Raw genomic sequence first — 15879 nt, 5'->3', positions numbered from 1 at the left:
CGGGCTTTTAAATAGTGGTCTCACTAAACTGTTGAATTCCATTTTCTGAGTAATATTTTCCCTTTAATTGAAGACAATAAACTGCATCTTTAGAAACTATTTATACTTTCTGTTCCATTTAATAAATACCCATTGGCTAATGCCACTAAAACATGCAAATGCAATGTAGCAAAAAAAAAATGAAATGCTTTGAAACTAAAATTAGCAACGCCTGCTGAAAGTATCTACAAAAAGCTAATAAATGGAAAGAAACAACATTAAAATACGATACGTTAACGTTCAAGTTGTATGTTGTTTATTTGTAAATCCTATGACTACATGTACTACTGTAGAATACTATCGCTTGGAATTTATTTTCGCTATTTTCGCTGAAGGGATGATTCCGTGAAAATAAAATCCAGCGAATATACTTTGTTTCTTACATTTCACATTCAACTCATCGAAAATCAGTGAAAACGCCCGAAAAGCCTTTTCAGCGAAAATTAATTCCAGCGAAAATAAAGTATTCCACAGTATGTATATTTATTTGTTCAAGAACATTTTGGTATGGCACATTGCACTGGTTCATACTTTGAGTGACTGCATGGCACCAATTGATCACACCCAAAGGCAAAAAAATTAATTCATTGTTGCTAGTCATCACCACCACCACAAAAAAAACAAGCAGCCAGTCGGCTGAGATAGCTCCGCTGTTAGCAATGCATATTTCAATTAAAGAACAGAAGATATCATTAGAAAATGAACAATAAGTATAGTATGTATATAGCAATCGGACTTGCTGTTTTCAACAAGTATTCAAAAATATCACTTTTTACCAAAAATGACAAAAATATTCACCAAAATTAGAGAATTGAGGATATCATCACAAAATGAACAAATCTGAGAAAGGTCCACATGTAGTACCTATATATGTAATATCAAAGCAATTGGACTTTTGGTTTTTAACAAGAAGTCGAAAATATCACTTTTTACCAAAAATGACAAAAATATTCACCAAAATTAGAGAATTGAGAATATCATCACAAAATGAACAAATCTGAGAAAGGTCCACATGTAGTACCTATATATGTAATATCAAAGCAATTGGACTTTTGGTTTTTAACAAGAAGTCGAAAATATCACTTTTTACCAAAAATGACAAAAATATTCACCAAAATTAGAGAATTTAAGATATCATCACAAAATGAACAAATCTCAGAAAGGTCCACATGTAGTATCTATATATGTAATTTCAAAGCAATTGGACTTTTGGTTTTTAACAAGAAGTCGAAAATATCACTTTTTACCAAAAATTACAAAAATATTCACCAAAATTAGAGAATTTAAGATATCATCACAAAATGAACAAATCTCAGAAAGGTCCAGATGTAGTATCTATATATGTAATTTCAAAGCAATTGGACTTTTGGTTTTTAACAAGAAGTCGAAAATATCACTTTTTACCAAAAATTACAAAAATATTCACCAAAATTAGAGAATTTAAGATATCATCACAAAATGAACAAATCTCAGAAAGGTCCACATGTAGTATCTATATATGTAATTTCAAAGCAATTGGACTTTTGGTTTTTAACAAGAAGTCGAAAATATCACTTTTTACCAAAAATTACAAAAATATTCACCAAAATTAGAGAATTTAAGATATCATCACAAAATGAACAAATCTCAGAAAGGTCCAGATGTAGTATCTATATATGTAATTTCAAAGCAATTGGACTTTTGGTTTTTAACAAGAAGTCGAAAATATCACTTTTTACCAAAAATTACAAAAATATTCACCAAAATTAGAGAATTGAAGATATCATCATGAAATGAACAAATCTCAGAGAGGTCTACCCCAGGTACATACACACCAAGTATCAAAGCATTCAGGCTTGTAGTTTTCAAGAAGAAGTCTAAAAGGTAAAACATTGACACGGACGACAACAGACGCCGACGAACAATCACTCATATGATAAGCTCCGCTCGACAAAGTCGACAGCAGAGCTAAAAATAATCACTGGCTCATAACCCTTTAATGTTATAAACTGTAGAATATTTTATTTTTGCTGGAATTAATTTTCGCTGAAAAAACATTTTGGGTGTTTTGTATGAAATTTATTTTTACTGATTTTTGACAAGTATAATGTAATATATAGTTAAAAAGGTATATTCGTTAGATTTTATTTTCACTGAATCATTTCTTCAGTGGAAACAGCGAAAATTAATTCCAAGCGAAAATAAAGTACATGACCAACAAAATTAATATTTAACATGGCTTTATTGTAGCACTATCGCGCTATGATAGATGAACTGTGATTATTGAGAATAGTCAAGTCACTCAGTGTCAAATTGGCTCAGAAGAAGACTAAAACGTGCCAAAACAAAGTTTTGACCTTTCATTAATTTCCCATATTGATTAAGTACTACAAAATATCGCTAAACGTAGCCGCAAAGCTGAGCAGTGTACCATCACAAAATACAGCAATATCTATAAATACTGCGTAATCTCCGTACACACGTTACATGTAATATTTTATGAATGTAGAAAAACAGTAGATATCTCATAAAAGGAAAATAGGGAATCTATATATACAATCACAACAACAACAAGCAGCCTATCGGCTGAGATAGCTCCGCTGTTTGCAATGCACATTTCAATTATAGAACAGAAGATATCATTAGACAAGCAGCCTCTCGGCTAAGATAGCTCCGCTGTTAGCAATGCACATTTCAATTATAGAACAGAAGATATCATTAGAAAATGAACAATATCATTAGTATCAATGCAATGGGACTTGCTGTTTTCAACAAAAATTCAAAAATATCATTTTTCACCATAAATGATTGTGGTTTTTAACAAGAAGAAAATATCACTTTTTACCAAAAATGACAAAAATATTCACCAAAATTACTGTAGATAATTAAAGATATCATTACAAAATGAACAAATCTGAGAGAGGTCTACCCACGGTACATATACACCAAGTATCAAAAGCATTCAGGCTTATAGTTTTCAAGAAGAAGTCAAAAAAGTAAAACATTGACACGGACAACGACGGACAATCACTCGTATGATAAAAATCATCCCAGCATCTGAATCCTTCACCTCACAAATGATGCTTATTTTTTCACTCTAAATTGTTTGAAATTGATTTCATTTCTGTCAAAGTTTATAATGGCACCCACAATGCAATTCAATCGATGAAAAGAAACTTACTTCCAGTATTCCTGGGCAGGGCTGATACGTGCAGGCAACGTTGAGTTTAGAAGAGCACTTGAATTAGTCAAATATAGCGTACTGTTGGTCGTAATGTTGGCCGCAAAGGTATCGTTAACGGATTTAGCAATAGAGCAAGCAGCGCTATTCCACCAGTTATCGCATCCTGCCCATGGTACAGTGGACGTAAATGATGAGAACAGGTAAAACGCTGTGTAGCTGATGATAACGTTGTAGTAGATTGTGGTGATAAAAGAAATTATAACCATTGCATAGCCAGCACCTAGTAATCAATACAAATAGATTATCAGTTCTCCCAATATAACAACATTTTTGTTTAAAAAAAAAACATCAAAAATGTTTTTCAGGTTTTTCACACTTGTGGGGAAAAAACATTTTTGAAACAACTAATTGTCAAAAAATTGTCACCCCTATTTTATTTTGTTAACAATAAAACTCTTCGCACACTTGTATTTTTATGGCACTTGATATGCATTCAAAATTGGTCTCTGCCAAAAAGGATTTGAAAATTTCCAACAATTAACCATGATTTTCCCTCAAAAACACAAAACAGCCACACAAACACGAGTCACTAAATTGCATTTATTGTATGCTGCATTAAAATCTCGCCATATAGACACACCGCATTGCGCTACTAATAAAGCAAATATAATAATGCACCATACAAACTATTTTTCAAGAACGTAACTTAACCTTGTTTAGCGAAAACAGGGTCACAAGAATCTGAGCCCGGCCCTCGTCTCCCCTTATTTTCTGGTAAATCAATAACGTCTCAGGGACTTATGTTTTGACCTCCATGCTTCTGTGCTTGCGTCCTGTATCTTAGAAATGCCTGGACCAATCACAATCAAACTTCACACATACATCATACATGATATTATACAGATGCACATCAATTTGTTTCACGTCTGATTTAAGATGGCCGAATGGCGGCCATTTTTGATCTAAGGGTACATGTATTGCGTGATTTATGGTCACCAACCAGTTTAGGTTGTTTTATATGTAATTATTATTCTTGTTTGTATAGTTTTTTTCATCTATTCAAATAAAACATTGATTCATGTGCATCATAAGGCTGTGAAAAAAAAAAACAAGAATACAATACCAAATTATACCAGCACATTTGATGACGTCTGAATGCTGAACCCAACCACAGCAGTTGAATTTTAATAGTTAACGCATAGTGGAACAGGCTTATCTTAAATATATACTTAACCACATTATGATATTTCATTCCATACTCACCTCGAAACAAAGGGCACAGTTTCCATGCTGTTATCGGCCCCTCGCTGCAGAACTGACCCCATGCTACCTCCATGAAAAACAATGTCATACCACATAACAACATGGCAATCAGATATGGGATGAGGAAAGCACCTGTCAAAAAAAAAAATACATTCATTCATTCATTCATTCATTACAATTAAGCACAAAAAAGTATGGAAGTTTTCACAGCATTTGGAGGGGGGTTGTTACAAGTCGGATAAGCTCGGCCCGCCATTTGAGCCACAGAGACATAGAGACATAGAAGGAGAGACTATGTGACCAGTTACAATTACATGTTTAAGCATGTGCTGCCAAAAAATAAATAGTTTTCAACTTCCCACGAATTGTACTTTTCTAAAAATTTGAAATATGCAAATGGATCTCTGAAAAGGAAATAGTTGGATTCATCCCCAGTTAATTTTTCTAGTATCCTTGCATACTTAAACAGAATGTGATAAATGTTAATTATGTTATTGTTGTGTTTTTTTGTGTGCATGGATTAACTCTTTTAATAACAATGGTCTCAAAGTGTTCCATGGCATAATTTGCTACTGGTTCAAAAAAGTTTGACTGACATTTGTACACTATATGTACAGATCGAGATATGACTTGACTATTATGCTTATCCCCTGGTATGTCATTGAAGCAACAGAAAATCGTACATAGGTATATAGCAAATATCTTAGTTTTGTAATCGACGATATGGTAAAATAAAATTCCCAAACAAATTATGTGTGGAAAAACAGAAAATCAGGTACCCCAAAATTTGAGTTTGTGTTTTTAGGAGTCCCCAACAGATACAATGCATATAACTTTTTTGAAGACCTACAGTAAATTCCTGGTATAACTTAACTTCCAAGCCGACTAACATCTAGTTTTGCAGTCTCATAAAAACTTTTTTTTGAGCGAGTATCAATAATTTTAACATATTGTTTGTGGTATTTGCCTTAGTTACTAATACAAGACATATTTATGCAAATTACCCTGCACAAATTAAATATGTACATAGCATGATATTTTTAAATTATTTTTAAGCAAGACATGTTTTGACATGTTTTGCAATAAAATTAGTTGATGTGAAATTGCAGTTACCACAACATGGAGATTGCTAAAATAAAAATTGTGTTTACAACCAGTTTACAGTGGAAGAAGACAGCATCTCGTTCCAATAACCACATACAGTCTCAAGCATAAGTGGAAGTTATTAGATTTTACTTTGTATACCTACACCTTATTTTATTGGGCATCTTTATCTTTCGTTAACCAATCAAAATTTGTTGTCATACAGACAGTTTTCCCGACTATTGACGAAGTAATTTTTTTAACGCAATGCGAAAGTGAATTACCACGATGTTAAAATGCAATCTGTTAACACTGATTTCGACAATAAGTTTTTTCTCCTAAAAGATGTTGATTCGCAATTTTCGAAAGGTAAACTGAGGGTGGAAGAAGTATTTAAACCTTTCACAGTCGCAAACATGTCATGTCGAAGAATAGTTTGCTCGTTCACATCCCATTTACGATCGTCTCAATGGACATGATTATTCAGAAAAGTAAAACGATATTCAATGACCAGGTCTCACGAATTGACGAGCACGAGTTTTGAAAACTACTACCGGTACTCAAAAGAAATATGGATTACTTCAGTATTGCAACATCGGGTTTCATCCTGAGTAAATAACAGAATAGAAAAGGTGCAAACCATGTTCTGTACGTTCGCCCACCATGCACTCTGAAATTATCGCGAGTTTTCTCCTAAAAGCAGGAACCACTACTGTACTTTTTGCATGCATATTTTAATAAATGTAAAAACACCCTGGGCCTATACTCTGGATGGCCTCAACTTGTTAAATGTCTAAAAACAGAGGGGTGGGCTTATACTTGGGGAGAGGCTTATGCTCGGGGAAGTACAGTAACTCACTAGTATTACTGTGAACCAACTAAAGTACCCAGCAATTTGATCATATTTATTTCAAAATTAAAAATTATAGATACCACGCAAATCCAGCAAGCCGATAAACAAGCACACAGTATGGTGTCTACAAAACCCACTTCTGCCTCAAGTCATCATGAGAAATCTCACTCGTATTGTCGTATTATTAGAACATACCTACCACTACCGTAGATGTGCAGTATCTTCCTAGACAACTGCCGGTAAGATGAATTTCCAAATACTCATTTCACTGGGTGATTAACTAAAACACACTACACTCCCGCACATTGGGTTTGCAAGCCAGATGCGAGAGTCAAGCAGGGAAAAAGTGGCGATACCTGTGAATTGACACCCTACGTACATTGAAGACGGTCATCCACGTTAAATTTGAACTCATGACGTCAGTGCAATGGTAGCAATGAACCGCGAAATGATCACGTTCGTGTAACGGTCACTATGAACCTGTACGACAATGACCGTGTGATGCATTGTAGTGATATAATATGCAGTACTATTTATACATTTAAAAAACATAAAAATCATTGTTAAAACATAATATTCAAAGATTCATAATAAAATATACTGACCGCCCCCATTCCGATAACACAGAGAGGGAAAACGCCACAAGTTCCCCAGGCCCACGGCATAGCCAATAAGCGACAACATGAAGTCTAATTTGCCAGTCCAGTTTCCACGTTCCTTGTTCTCCGCTCCTTCAGTGGACATGCCCTCTTGCTTCGCCATCGTTTCCTGTCAGCCGATACACCGCGATTAAAAGAAGACGAGAGAGCAGTATTAATATATTACGATACTTTCACTACTCTGGCATCACACGTGCACAGCTTTGTACACATGCGCACAACGAACCGACGAGCTGAATTAAAAATACATATTCATTCATCAACATCACGGAGCAATGTTTCACAAATAGGTTAGTCTATTTATATAATCACGATCAGCACATTTGTTTAAATGCCAAAGCTGTTCACTGTACTATTAAATAACGATGTAAAAACGTGTGTGGTTAAGTTTAAGTTTAGCTAAAGGGCGGTGGTCGGCGCGCCACGCCCTCAGGCTGTTCGATATGAGATTCGTACACAACGCTTGTAAAATATATTGTTTTAATTCGTAAACGCGCTGCGCGACGATCAACGTCCTTTAGCATATGGGAATAACACGAATTACAGTAGTCGAATAAACCGCGCAACATTCTTTCTCGGCTACATCCATATTACAGGGCCAAGTGCCGTGTTCTTGCATGCCATGTACGAAGTTATCTACCAAGTTCACATTCCTAAAATTCTAGGCAGTTTCAGTTTACAGACTTGTCCTTCGCAGGGTACGACATGGTGTGCCACGTGATTGCAAACATTACCTATATTGGCTTTCGAGTTTTGCTTGCTTTCAAAAAGGATCTACCGTCATTTTTGTATTGATTTATTCATTTATTACTCTTTTAAATTAGGGGCTCGCCAATGGAAGTACACATTGATAACTCTCGAAACGATATGACCGCGAAATCATCACAAGGAGGCTACATTGCAGTAAATCGGCCAATGACTGAAGTAGCCCATCAAAGACTTATGGGTAGCAGGCGTTGCCAAATCGCTCGGATAGCCAATGAAAGCGATTTCATGTAACGGTTCAATTTATATATAATATAATATATAAACTAACATACAGGTGTGCCAATTACAAGACCGAGTTAAATAATGGTTCATCCCTTGCCATTCCATCCATGGCGTACAGCTTCCCACAAATCAAGAACACAATACGAAACTGTCACAGTCATACACATTGGATTCTCTTGCGTGTTACAGTGACGTATTTTGAGAAACTTGAAATTGTCCTAATATTTTTATCGATATTCTTTAAACAATTACATAGAGCACAATTGCATTTTTTGACATTTTTTAAAACTCTATTTAGGACAATAGGTGTCCCATTATTCATAATGTATGATTTTTTCAGCCTATGTCACCAGTCTACAATTTGCGATATATCGTGATATCTCCTCCATAGTAACATATAGTAAACGCGTTATAATTCTGTCAAAAAGGTCACTATCCATAATACAAACATAATATTTTCGCAAATTAAGCTGGTGACCCCAAACTGTGTTTTGTCCGTCAATATCTTTATATTGCCTGGAAGTACAATTTATTGGAAAATGAATAAATTCTGGGTATTTTCATTTATGAGTAGGCATCTACCTAAAGCCGACCGCTAATGACACTCGACCGTATTCTGAAAGAAGGGCCTGGCTTTGGTGAACACTAACATTATAATCACATATCACTGGGAAAATTAAATTATTTAAGGGTGCCAACGCGAGAGTGTTCCCGCTAAGCCGGAGTTCGTTCTTTTCATTCAAAATCATTGACCCGTTCAATCATGATATAGTGTAAGCCCCTTATAAAAAAAAAACACAGTACCGCCAACACAAACATAGTGGAAGACCGGCGAGAGGGGTGTGGCACATGGCTGGTAAAGAAAGGGCTTATGAGTGTTCTGCGAAATTATAAACAAAAAAATTAAATTTTCACTGATCTTTAAATAGCAATTTTTCCTTGATAAAATTTTTGGAAAAATCAAAACGCCTTTTTTTTAGAGAAACCTCAGAAAGATATGCTGTCGTCCCGTTGTATTCGAACGTCTCCGTGTATTTTATGTGTTTGGTTCTAAAACAAAAAAGGTATTCCACTGCCAAAAAACTTTCTTGTTATCTTGACCTATGAGTAGCTACGAGTCTTATACAAAAAATCAATTTGGGAGTTTTCGAGGACTTGCGCACTTTTATATTATACCTTTTCCACGAACTTCATACACATGCGTATATCCATCAACCATCCAAGTGAACAAGTATGGCCAACAGCATGGATGCCCGGCCATGCTAATAGTGAACAAGTATGGCCGACAGCATGGATGCCCGGCCATGCTAATAGTGAAACTGGAAATTGGTAAAGAATGAATACACATTTTAAATATAAATATAATCTACTTATCCAAATTTAATTTACCATGATGGACATATAATACATGCGTTGGGTATCTACATTTTCAACAATTAACACCGAAACAATTCATTATTTACAGGGACCAGTCCTAGCGTGTATTTGTATTTTTAGTTTTTTTTAACTACCTCTCTCTGTGGAATAATGTATAAGTGTAATAAACTCTTTGTTCTGTTAGCAGAAGGCGCGTAGAGGTACCAGATTCGACCCAAAAGGATACACATTCATTACAGCATGGAAGGTACTATATGATTACAGATAGTCCAGCTTTATGCTCCCAATCAACCAGCCGAGGTAACCCCTCGCTGCACCGTTCTCTCGTTCTCTATTCCTCTCTGCAAAAGTTTACAAACTCTATATTCAGTGTGAAATCTCTAAGGCGTGGCAGAGTAACCAAGCGACCAGCCAATCGCTGCAGTCGTTGGCACGATCACGTGATTGCCAGGGATGTGTCTCACGATTAAAGCCTTGTGAAGTCGCCAATACTAAATACAATAAATAAACAATATATTTATCAAATTCCTGAAATCTATAATTGCGTTCACGCACAGCTCCATAGCACGGGCTAAGATGTCAAATTCCTTAGTCCGTGCTAAGAAAACGTGCGTGAACGCTTAGCACGGGCTAAGGAATGCTAAATAATAGTCTAACGGCTTGTGAACCGAATGTGCGAACGTAAAGTCGCTATCATAACAGGACTTTCATAGCATAAACTAAATAATTTCGAATCTATGTGCATAAAGTCCCGTGGCGATATTTATTTATTCACCCTATGTCATTAGTCAACAATTGAAATTACAGGCAAATATACGAACATATGAACATGATCAATTATATTCGAACTCACAACTCGACAAATGCGCCTCACGACTGAAAATTAAATTTGAGATATGTCATATTATCTCCATCTTAGGAACCTATAGTAAAATGGTTGCCGTCCACTAAAATACAACCTTCATATATTCTCGTATACTAGTATTATATTAACGAAAGTGAAATTTTCTAAACCAGTGTCAACAGTATAGTTATTTTCATCTATTGTTATTTTTGTTTTGTTTCTTAGAATAGTATTTGACTATGTTCTATTAAAAATGAATAATATCAATAAAGTTATTATTATGGGCTGGCGACCACAAACTTGTGTAAGCCAATATCCTTATTATCATAATAGAACGATAGAACCATAGACCTTAGAAAACAAGGTCTATGATAGAACTAACTGAAACAAGTCTGATATTGATGGGTTTCGTCGATAATGTAACAAATGCACTATCATTTTGACGTCTTGACGACAATTAAACGAACATATTCGAAAATATAAACCACCCGGGCGGGTACTTCCATTTGACGATAAACGTCACTTGGGAGCGCCCTCAACGTCTACCTTTTAGGCCAAGTTTTAAAATTGGCTGCGAAACACTCCCACCCTAAATCAAAGCATACTTCCATGATCGACGTAAGTACCCACCTCCCCGACACACAATTTAGCCCGTTGGTACCCCGCTGTCTTCATACAACCAAGATAAATACAAGACATGGGCTTACGAGCATGCCCTGTAGCAGACAATGCATCGTTATACATTTTGTATAACAAGTTACGACACAGACCACTGAGCTAGGATGTAATAAAAGTACCTCTTTGATAGAGGGATTGTTGTAAAATAAAGACTGGCTACGGAGGAAGGTCGGACACTACTATTAAGGCTTTCCTTTTTTGACACTATGGAATTCCTTCGTTTTTATGGAAGAAAAGTACTAGTATTTTACCATGTAACATATTTAAAGTTATTGTTCACACATACGCTACACATATTTAATATTTTCGTGTCATTGGTAATTATGAAAATTATTATTGGTGTGCATATGATTACATTTGTTATGAAATATTCTTGATATGTTTCTAAATTGTTAAAGGTGTTTTCAAATTTCAAAATGTCGAAAACGGAATGTATGTATAATGTAAATACATGTACTGTTCGGCATATTTCATTCCATTCAGTCGTTGTTTATATTATTATCTACACACATTCACTTTTAACGCAAAGAAATACCTATCAACCTCGGCCCCGTATTCATTATTCCAGAGTACACGGAGCCGATATATAACGTCGGAGTTATTTTGAGTTACAGGTCACTTATGTTATTTGTACAGCCATGCCGTTGTTGTATTGGGTTCTCTCGGTGTTACAATGGAGGTAAAAAAGAGACTTTTCTACCTCCATTGTACATTAGGACGTTGACCTAAACACAGTCCCTCAACAAGGCGTTGAGGGACTGTGCTTAACGTATAATAAAACCTGCTACATAATAAATTCTAAAGGGGTTAAAAAGACTGTAATAAATAGATCCTTGTTTGCAGACTTGAGTCTAATTTTGCGGGTGAGTTACGGGACAAATCATTGGTCAGTAATACTTGCGGGTGAGTTACGGGACAAATCATTGGTCAGTAGTACTTGTGAAATATATCAAGTGTAGGTACAATCAACATCTTTCTTTTCAAATCACGCCACACCTGCTAAAAATTACCGGGGTATCCACAAGGGTTAACCTGACCTCCTTTTCAGATAACGCCCCTTTCTTGAATGTTTCCAAAATTGAAATGATCATTCTGACTGAATTTAGCACCTTGTCGCCGGCACTCCCAGCCATTTTAGTGTTTTTAAGTTCTTAATAACCATTTGTTTTGTTTTTTGTTCTTTTTTACTGCTTTGTTTTTCTTTCTTTTACGATCCTTTCGTTAGTGAGTGCGCCAACTGAATCGACTACGTTACGTTATTTTAGTGTTGACCTATTGACCTTTTAAAAAATGTCTACGTACTATGTGATTTAAACAGCCCCCACCCAAAAAAAATACACACACACACGCGCGCAGATGTCAATCCCCCTCCTCAACTGAATCGTTGAGAACTGTTATCAACCGTAGTGTACGGTAATTCCCGCACACATATTGCTGGAAAGTAACCGGCATGACGCGATGAGAACAAGTTGTCCTTGTTTGCGTTATGGTGTCCGTATAAGCGGTAAAACAACAATCGCTGAGCAAGTAACGCTAAAGCACAGTCCCACAAGGAACTTTGGCTAAAGGCAGACCCTAAACGATCCCGTAGAAAAGTGTTAGCACTCACCTGCTTCTCAGGCGCATCTTTTTCGGTCTGTGGTTCCAACCCCATAGTTGCACGTTAGTATTATAATTCCCAACTAAACAAGTAGTGTCACGTCACTTCTCGTGTGCGCGTCGAAACGAAGGCCTTGGTGTGTCTTTTGGACAATGGAAAGTGTGCTTTGGAAGAGGTGTTTATTTTTTTCACAATTGAATACCGCTGGGAGAGTTCATTTTACAGCGTTGAGAACCTATGTAAGCAAAGCCTCCCTGAGGGACTGTGGTACAACACGGTCGAAACATTCGAAAATGCCACGTGTGATTGCAATGTGAAAGATGACCAGTGTATATACACGTAATGCAGTTTCCTTGTCAGCTTCATTCGTTCAAAAATACTATATTATACTATGTCGTTCTTTACAAACAAGCGTCCACGCCTATATTGCGACCCGAGGCTGTAACACTGAAACTTTCGAACCAGGTACATTTCAGAGTTTTTAGCGGGGAATTACGATTAGTAACACATTACCAGACATTCACTAGCTGTGGTGTTGACCTGTCAAGTAATTGGTTGTCATTGAATTTCCATGTCAGAAACATTCAGAATAAAAAAAGAAGATACACTAGTATAAAAAAAATAAACTAAACAAAACTAAAACAACAAATTTGCCCGAAAGTGGGTTAGAAATGCAAATTAATAAAGTAAATGTTAAGATTACTTTTTTAGATATCTGTGAGGCAGCTGTTTGTTTTTGGTTTTTTTAATTTGCTTTCTCTTATGTTGAAACATTCGAATATGTATTTCGCTAGACATTTTAGCATGGCAGTATTCTTTGTGCCTAGTATGTTGATAAAGCTTGTATCAGTGTTGCCCTCAGAACACTGTATAATTGTGTTGAGAAGGATCTGTCTTTCACGTTTGTATAACTGACATTTTAACAGAAAGTGCTCTTCATCTTCAATATCATTTGTATTGCATACAGGACAGCTTCTTTCGGTAATATTAATTTTATGGTATCTGCCCATTTCAATTTGTAAAACATGTGCGCTTAATCTTAGTTTGGTCATTGATGATCTGTGTAGTGGGTTATTTAGCCAGTGTATGATTAATTAAGTGATTCAGATTGTTAAGAAATCATCTAAATTTCAAGGAGGTTAGCATGGACTGCACAAATTACAATATTATTTCCGTCTTATTACTGCCGAACGAGTATATATTAATTTAAACATACTATATTTTCAAAGATCGAGTAGCTTTCTATTGACAATCAGAATCCAGCCAATCAGCGTCAAATTGCATCAGTTGCGAGGGACAACCTGGTTGTCATAGAAGAAGCCCTAACTGTTACTACCGCAATTATTCCTCAGCTCGTGAGAGCGAGGTTATTTGTAGTTATGTTGGCAATCGCCACTGTGTATTCGGAAGTACTATGGGAGATTGCATGATGGGAGTGAACAGTCTTTTGATCAGTAAAATAATTTTTGAAAAGTGAAAACTAAAGTGACTGTGAAATAAAGGTTGGTTTTAAATATTAAATATCATGAAATGTGGATGTAATAATGAAAGGAAATTGAACTGGTATGAAAGGGCAGTAAATGTAACCAGAATGCAAGGTCAGAATCCGGGGTCAAAATAGTTTGGTTCCCTGCCTAGTCTGGTTCCCTGCCCAAGTTTTCACCGCTGAGGGCTCAAAGAAAAACAAGGTCAGGTACGGGCCGACATCTTGGTCAGATTTCTGGCCAAAATGGATGACAGTCACATGATGGTCACATGGTTACTTCGCAACAAACAAAATGGCTGCCTCCACTGTGACATGTACGCCGGTCAAGATAAGTAATTCATCTCAAGCGTGTTTTGTTTGTAGTACAGTGGGGACACGAACAAAAAAAATCCACGAAGGTACCGGGAAACATAACTTGAAGTTGTTGTTGTCGAAATATGGCGAAGTAGAGGCGATTGAGGGTTTGATTTGTAGGAATTGTGAACGCCATTTGTTGACACTAGATCGTCAGGTCACAGTCCCTCTATCACGTGATAGAGGGACTGTGGTCAGGCATGGAACTATAAACCCGGGGTTTATAGTTCCATGGGTCAGGTGAATGAATTTCGAGAGAAATGCCAAACTTCGAGCAGACTAAATTCGAATGTGAAGCGATGTGCGAGATCTCCATTGGTTGCTGAAGGAAAAAGCTTTAAGAAACACTCCAATTTGTCAAGTTGTAAGATCACCGAATTCACTGACAGTGTTGAAATAAGATGTGCAGAAGAATGTCCAACTCCATGTTTGTTTACATTTACGGGGAGCGTGACATAAACTGTCGTCTTCACGGCAACAAAACAGCAGGTGGCCTGGTTGCGTCAGATTTCTTGAACGCGCTCGTAGTTTGTTTTAAAATTGGGTCAAGTCTCAGACTAGTACGAAACCTTTACTCTAATCTCGGGAAAACGATATATTTATTCAGTTACCGGTGATACACACTTCGAACCCAGTTTTAAAACGTTGAAAAATTATTCAAACAAATCGACCACTTCGGAAACATATTTTCTATATTTATTCAATCAATTGGCCCACCCCCAAAAATATTTATTTTTACATGGCCGAATTGATTGAGTTTTTACGGGACAATGTAATTCCCAGGGGACACTTAATTATAATAACTTATTTTGGTGAATATTTGTTCATCCAAACAATTCATATTTCTCTTTTCAAAAGAATTTGATTTTATATATAATGGTCAGCACATTTTGTGTGGCAAAACCCCATCACAAATATGGGTTCCAGGTCTTCAAGCGAGTCAGATTCCAGGGTTTTAGTGGTCCTATGCTATGTTATGCCACCATAAATAGTCTTTAACCCCTATGTTTATCTGATATCACATATTTAGTGTAATGTTTATAATGGCACTAAATTTCCTCTATGATATACTCGACCTCAGAAAATAAATTTACAAGTAATTTGTGTACCATATGTGTATTTGCTACATTAGAAGCGCACCTAAACCAAAATTTGAATTGTTTGTATACTGTAGTGTTAGAGTATCAATTATTTTTGCCAGACAGACCTTGACATGTAGTTAAGAGCATGCGCTTCTAATGTAACAAATACAGTACATCTAAGTATGAGTGAGTGGTCATGTTCACTGGATTTATAAATTAGAAACTGCAACATTTATGCGCATCACAGCCATAGAGTGCCATGTAAAAATCAAAATGTTATTGGCCCAAATGACACTAATGCTGTGACACTGATTTAAATGCATCAGCAATTTTACAAATGTGGGCTTCATAGTGTGACAATTTCCAGGGTTACATCTTTCCACCACTGTGAATATTACATATGCAAGT

The 15879-nt window shown here is 36.1% G+C and overlaps 1 protein-coding gene and 1 long non-coding RNA gene across 2 annotated transcripts in view; one reads left to right on the top strand and one right to left on the bottom strand.

Annotated features, from left to right (window-relative positions):
* Positions 1–12696, bottom strand: part of LOC100367341 (sodium- and chloride-dependent glycine transporter 1-like) — a 47581-nt gene extending 34885 nt beyond the window's left edge. Inside the window, exons 1-4 of the mRNA XM_002730398.4 lie at positions 12559–12696; positions 7007–7169; positions 4466–4597; positions 3200–3482 (exon numbers count right to left, since the gene is read on the bottom strand). Coding sequence (XP_002730444.2) covers positions 3200–3482; positions 4466–4597; positions 7007–7169; positions 12559–12603 — 623 coding nt within the window. The 5' untranslated portion in view covers positions 12604–12696. The remainder of the gene's footprint in view (positions 1–3199; positions 3483–4465; positions 4598–7006; positions 7170–12558) is intronic.
* Positions 12697–14192: 1496 nt separating this feature from the next.
* On the top strand, positions 14193–14723 carry LOC144353292 (uncharacterized). Its single transcript, XR_013420776.2, has 2 exons — positions 14193–14546; positions 14630–14723. It is a non-coding gene; the product is annotated as an uncharacterized LOC144353292 (long non-coding RNA).
* Positions 14724–15879: the final 1156 nt, after the last annotated feature.

Source organism: Saccoglossus kowalevskii, chromosome 3, assembly GCF_978046115.1.
Source record: "Saccoglossus kowalevskii chromosome 3, keSacKowa6.1, whole genome shotgun sequence".
Classification (NCBI taxonomy): domain Eukaryota; kingdom Metazoa; phylum Hemichordata; class Enteropneusta; family Harrimaniidae; genus Saccoglossus; species Saccoglossus kowalevskii.
The sequence above is the reverse complement of the archived record's forward strand: the minus strand, read 5'-3'. Positions and strand labels throughout refer to the sequence as shown.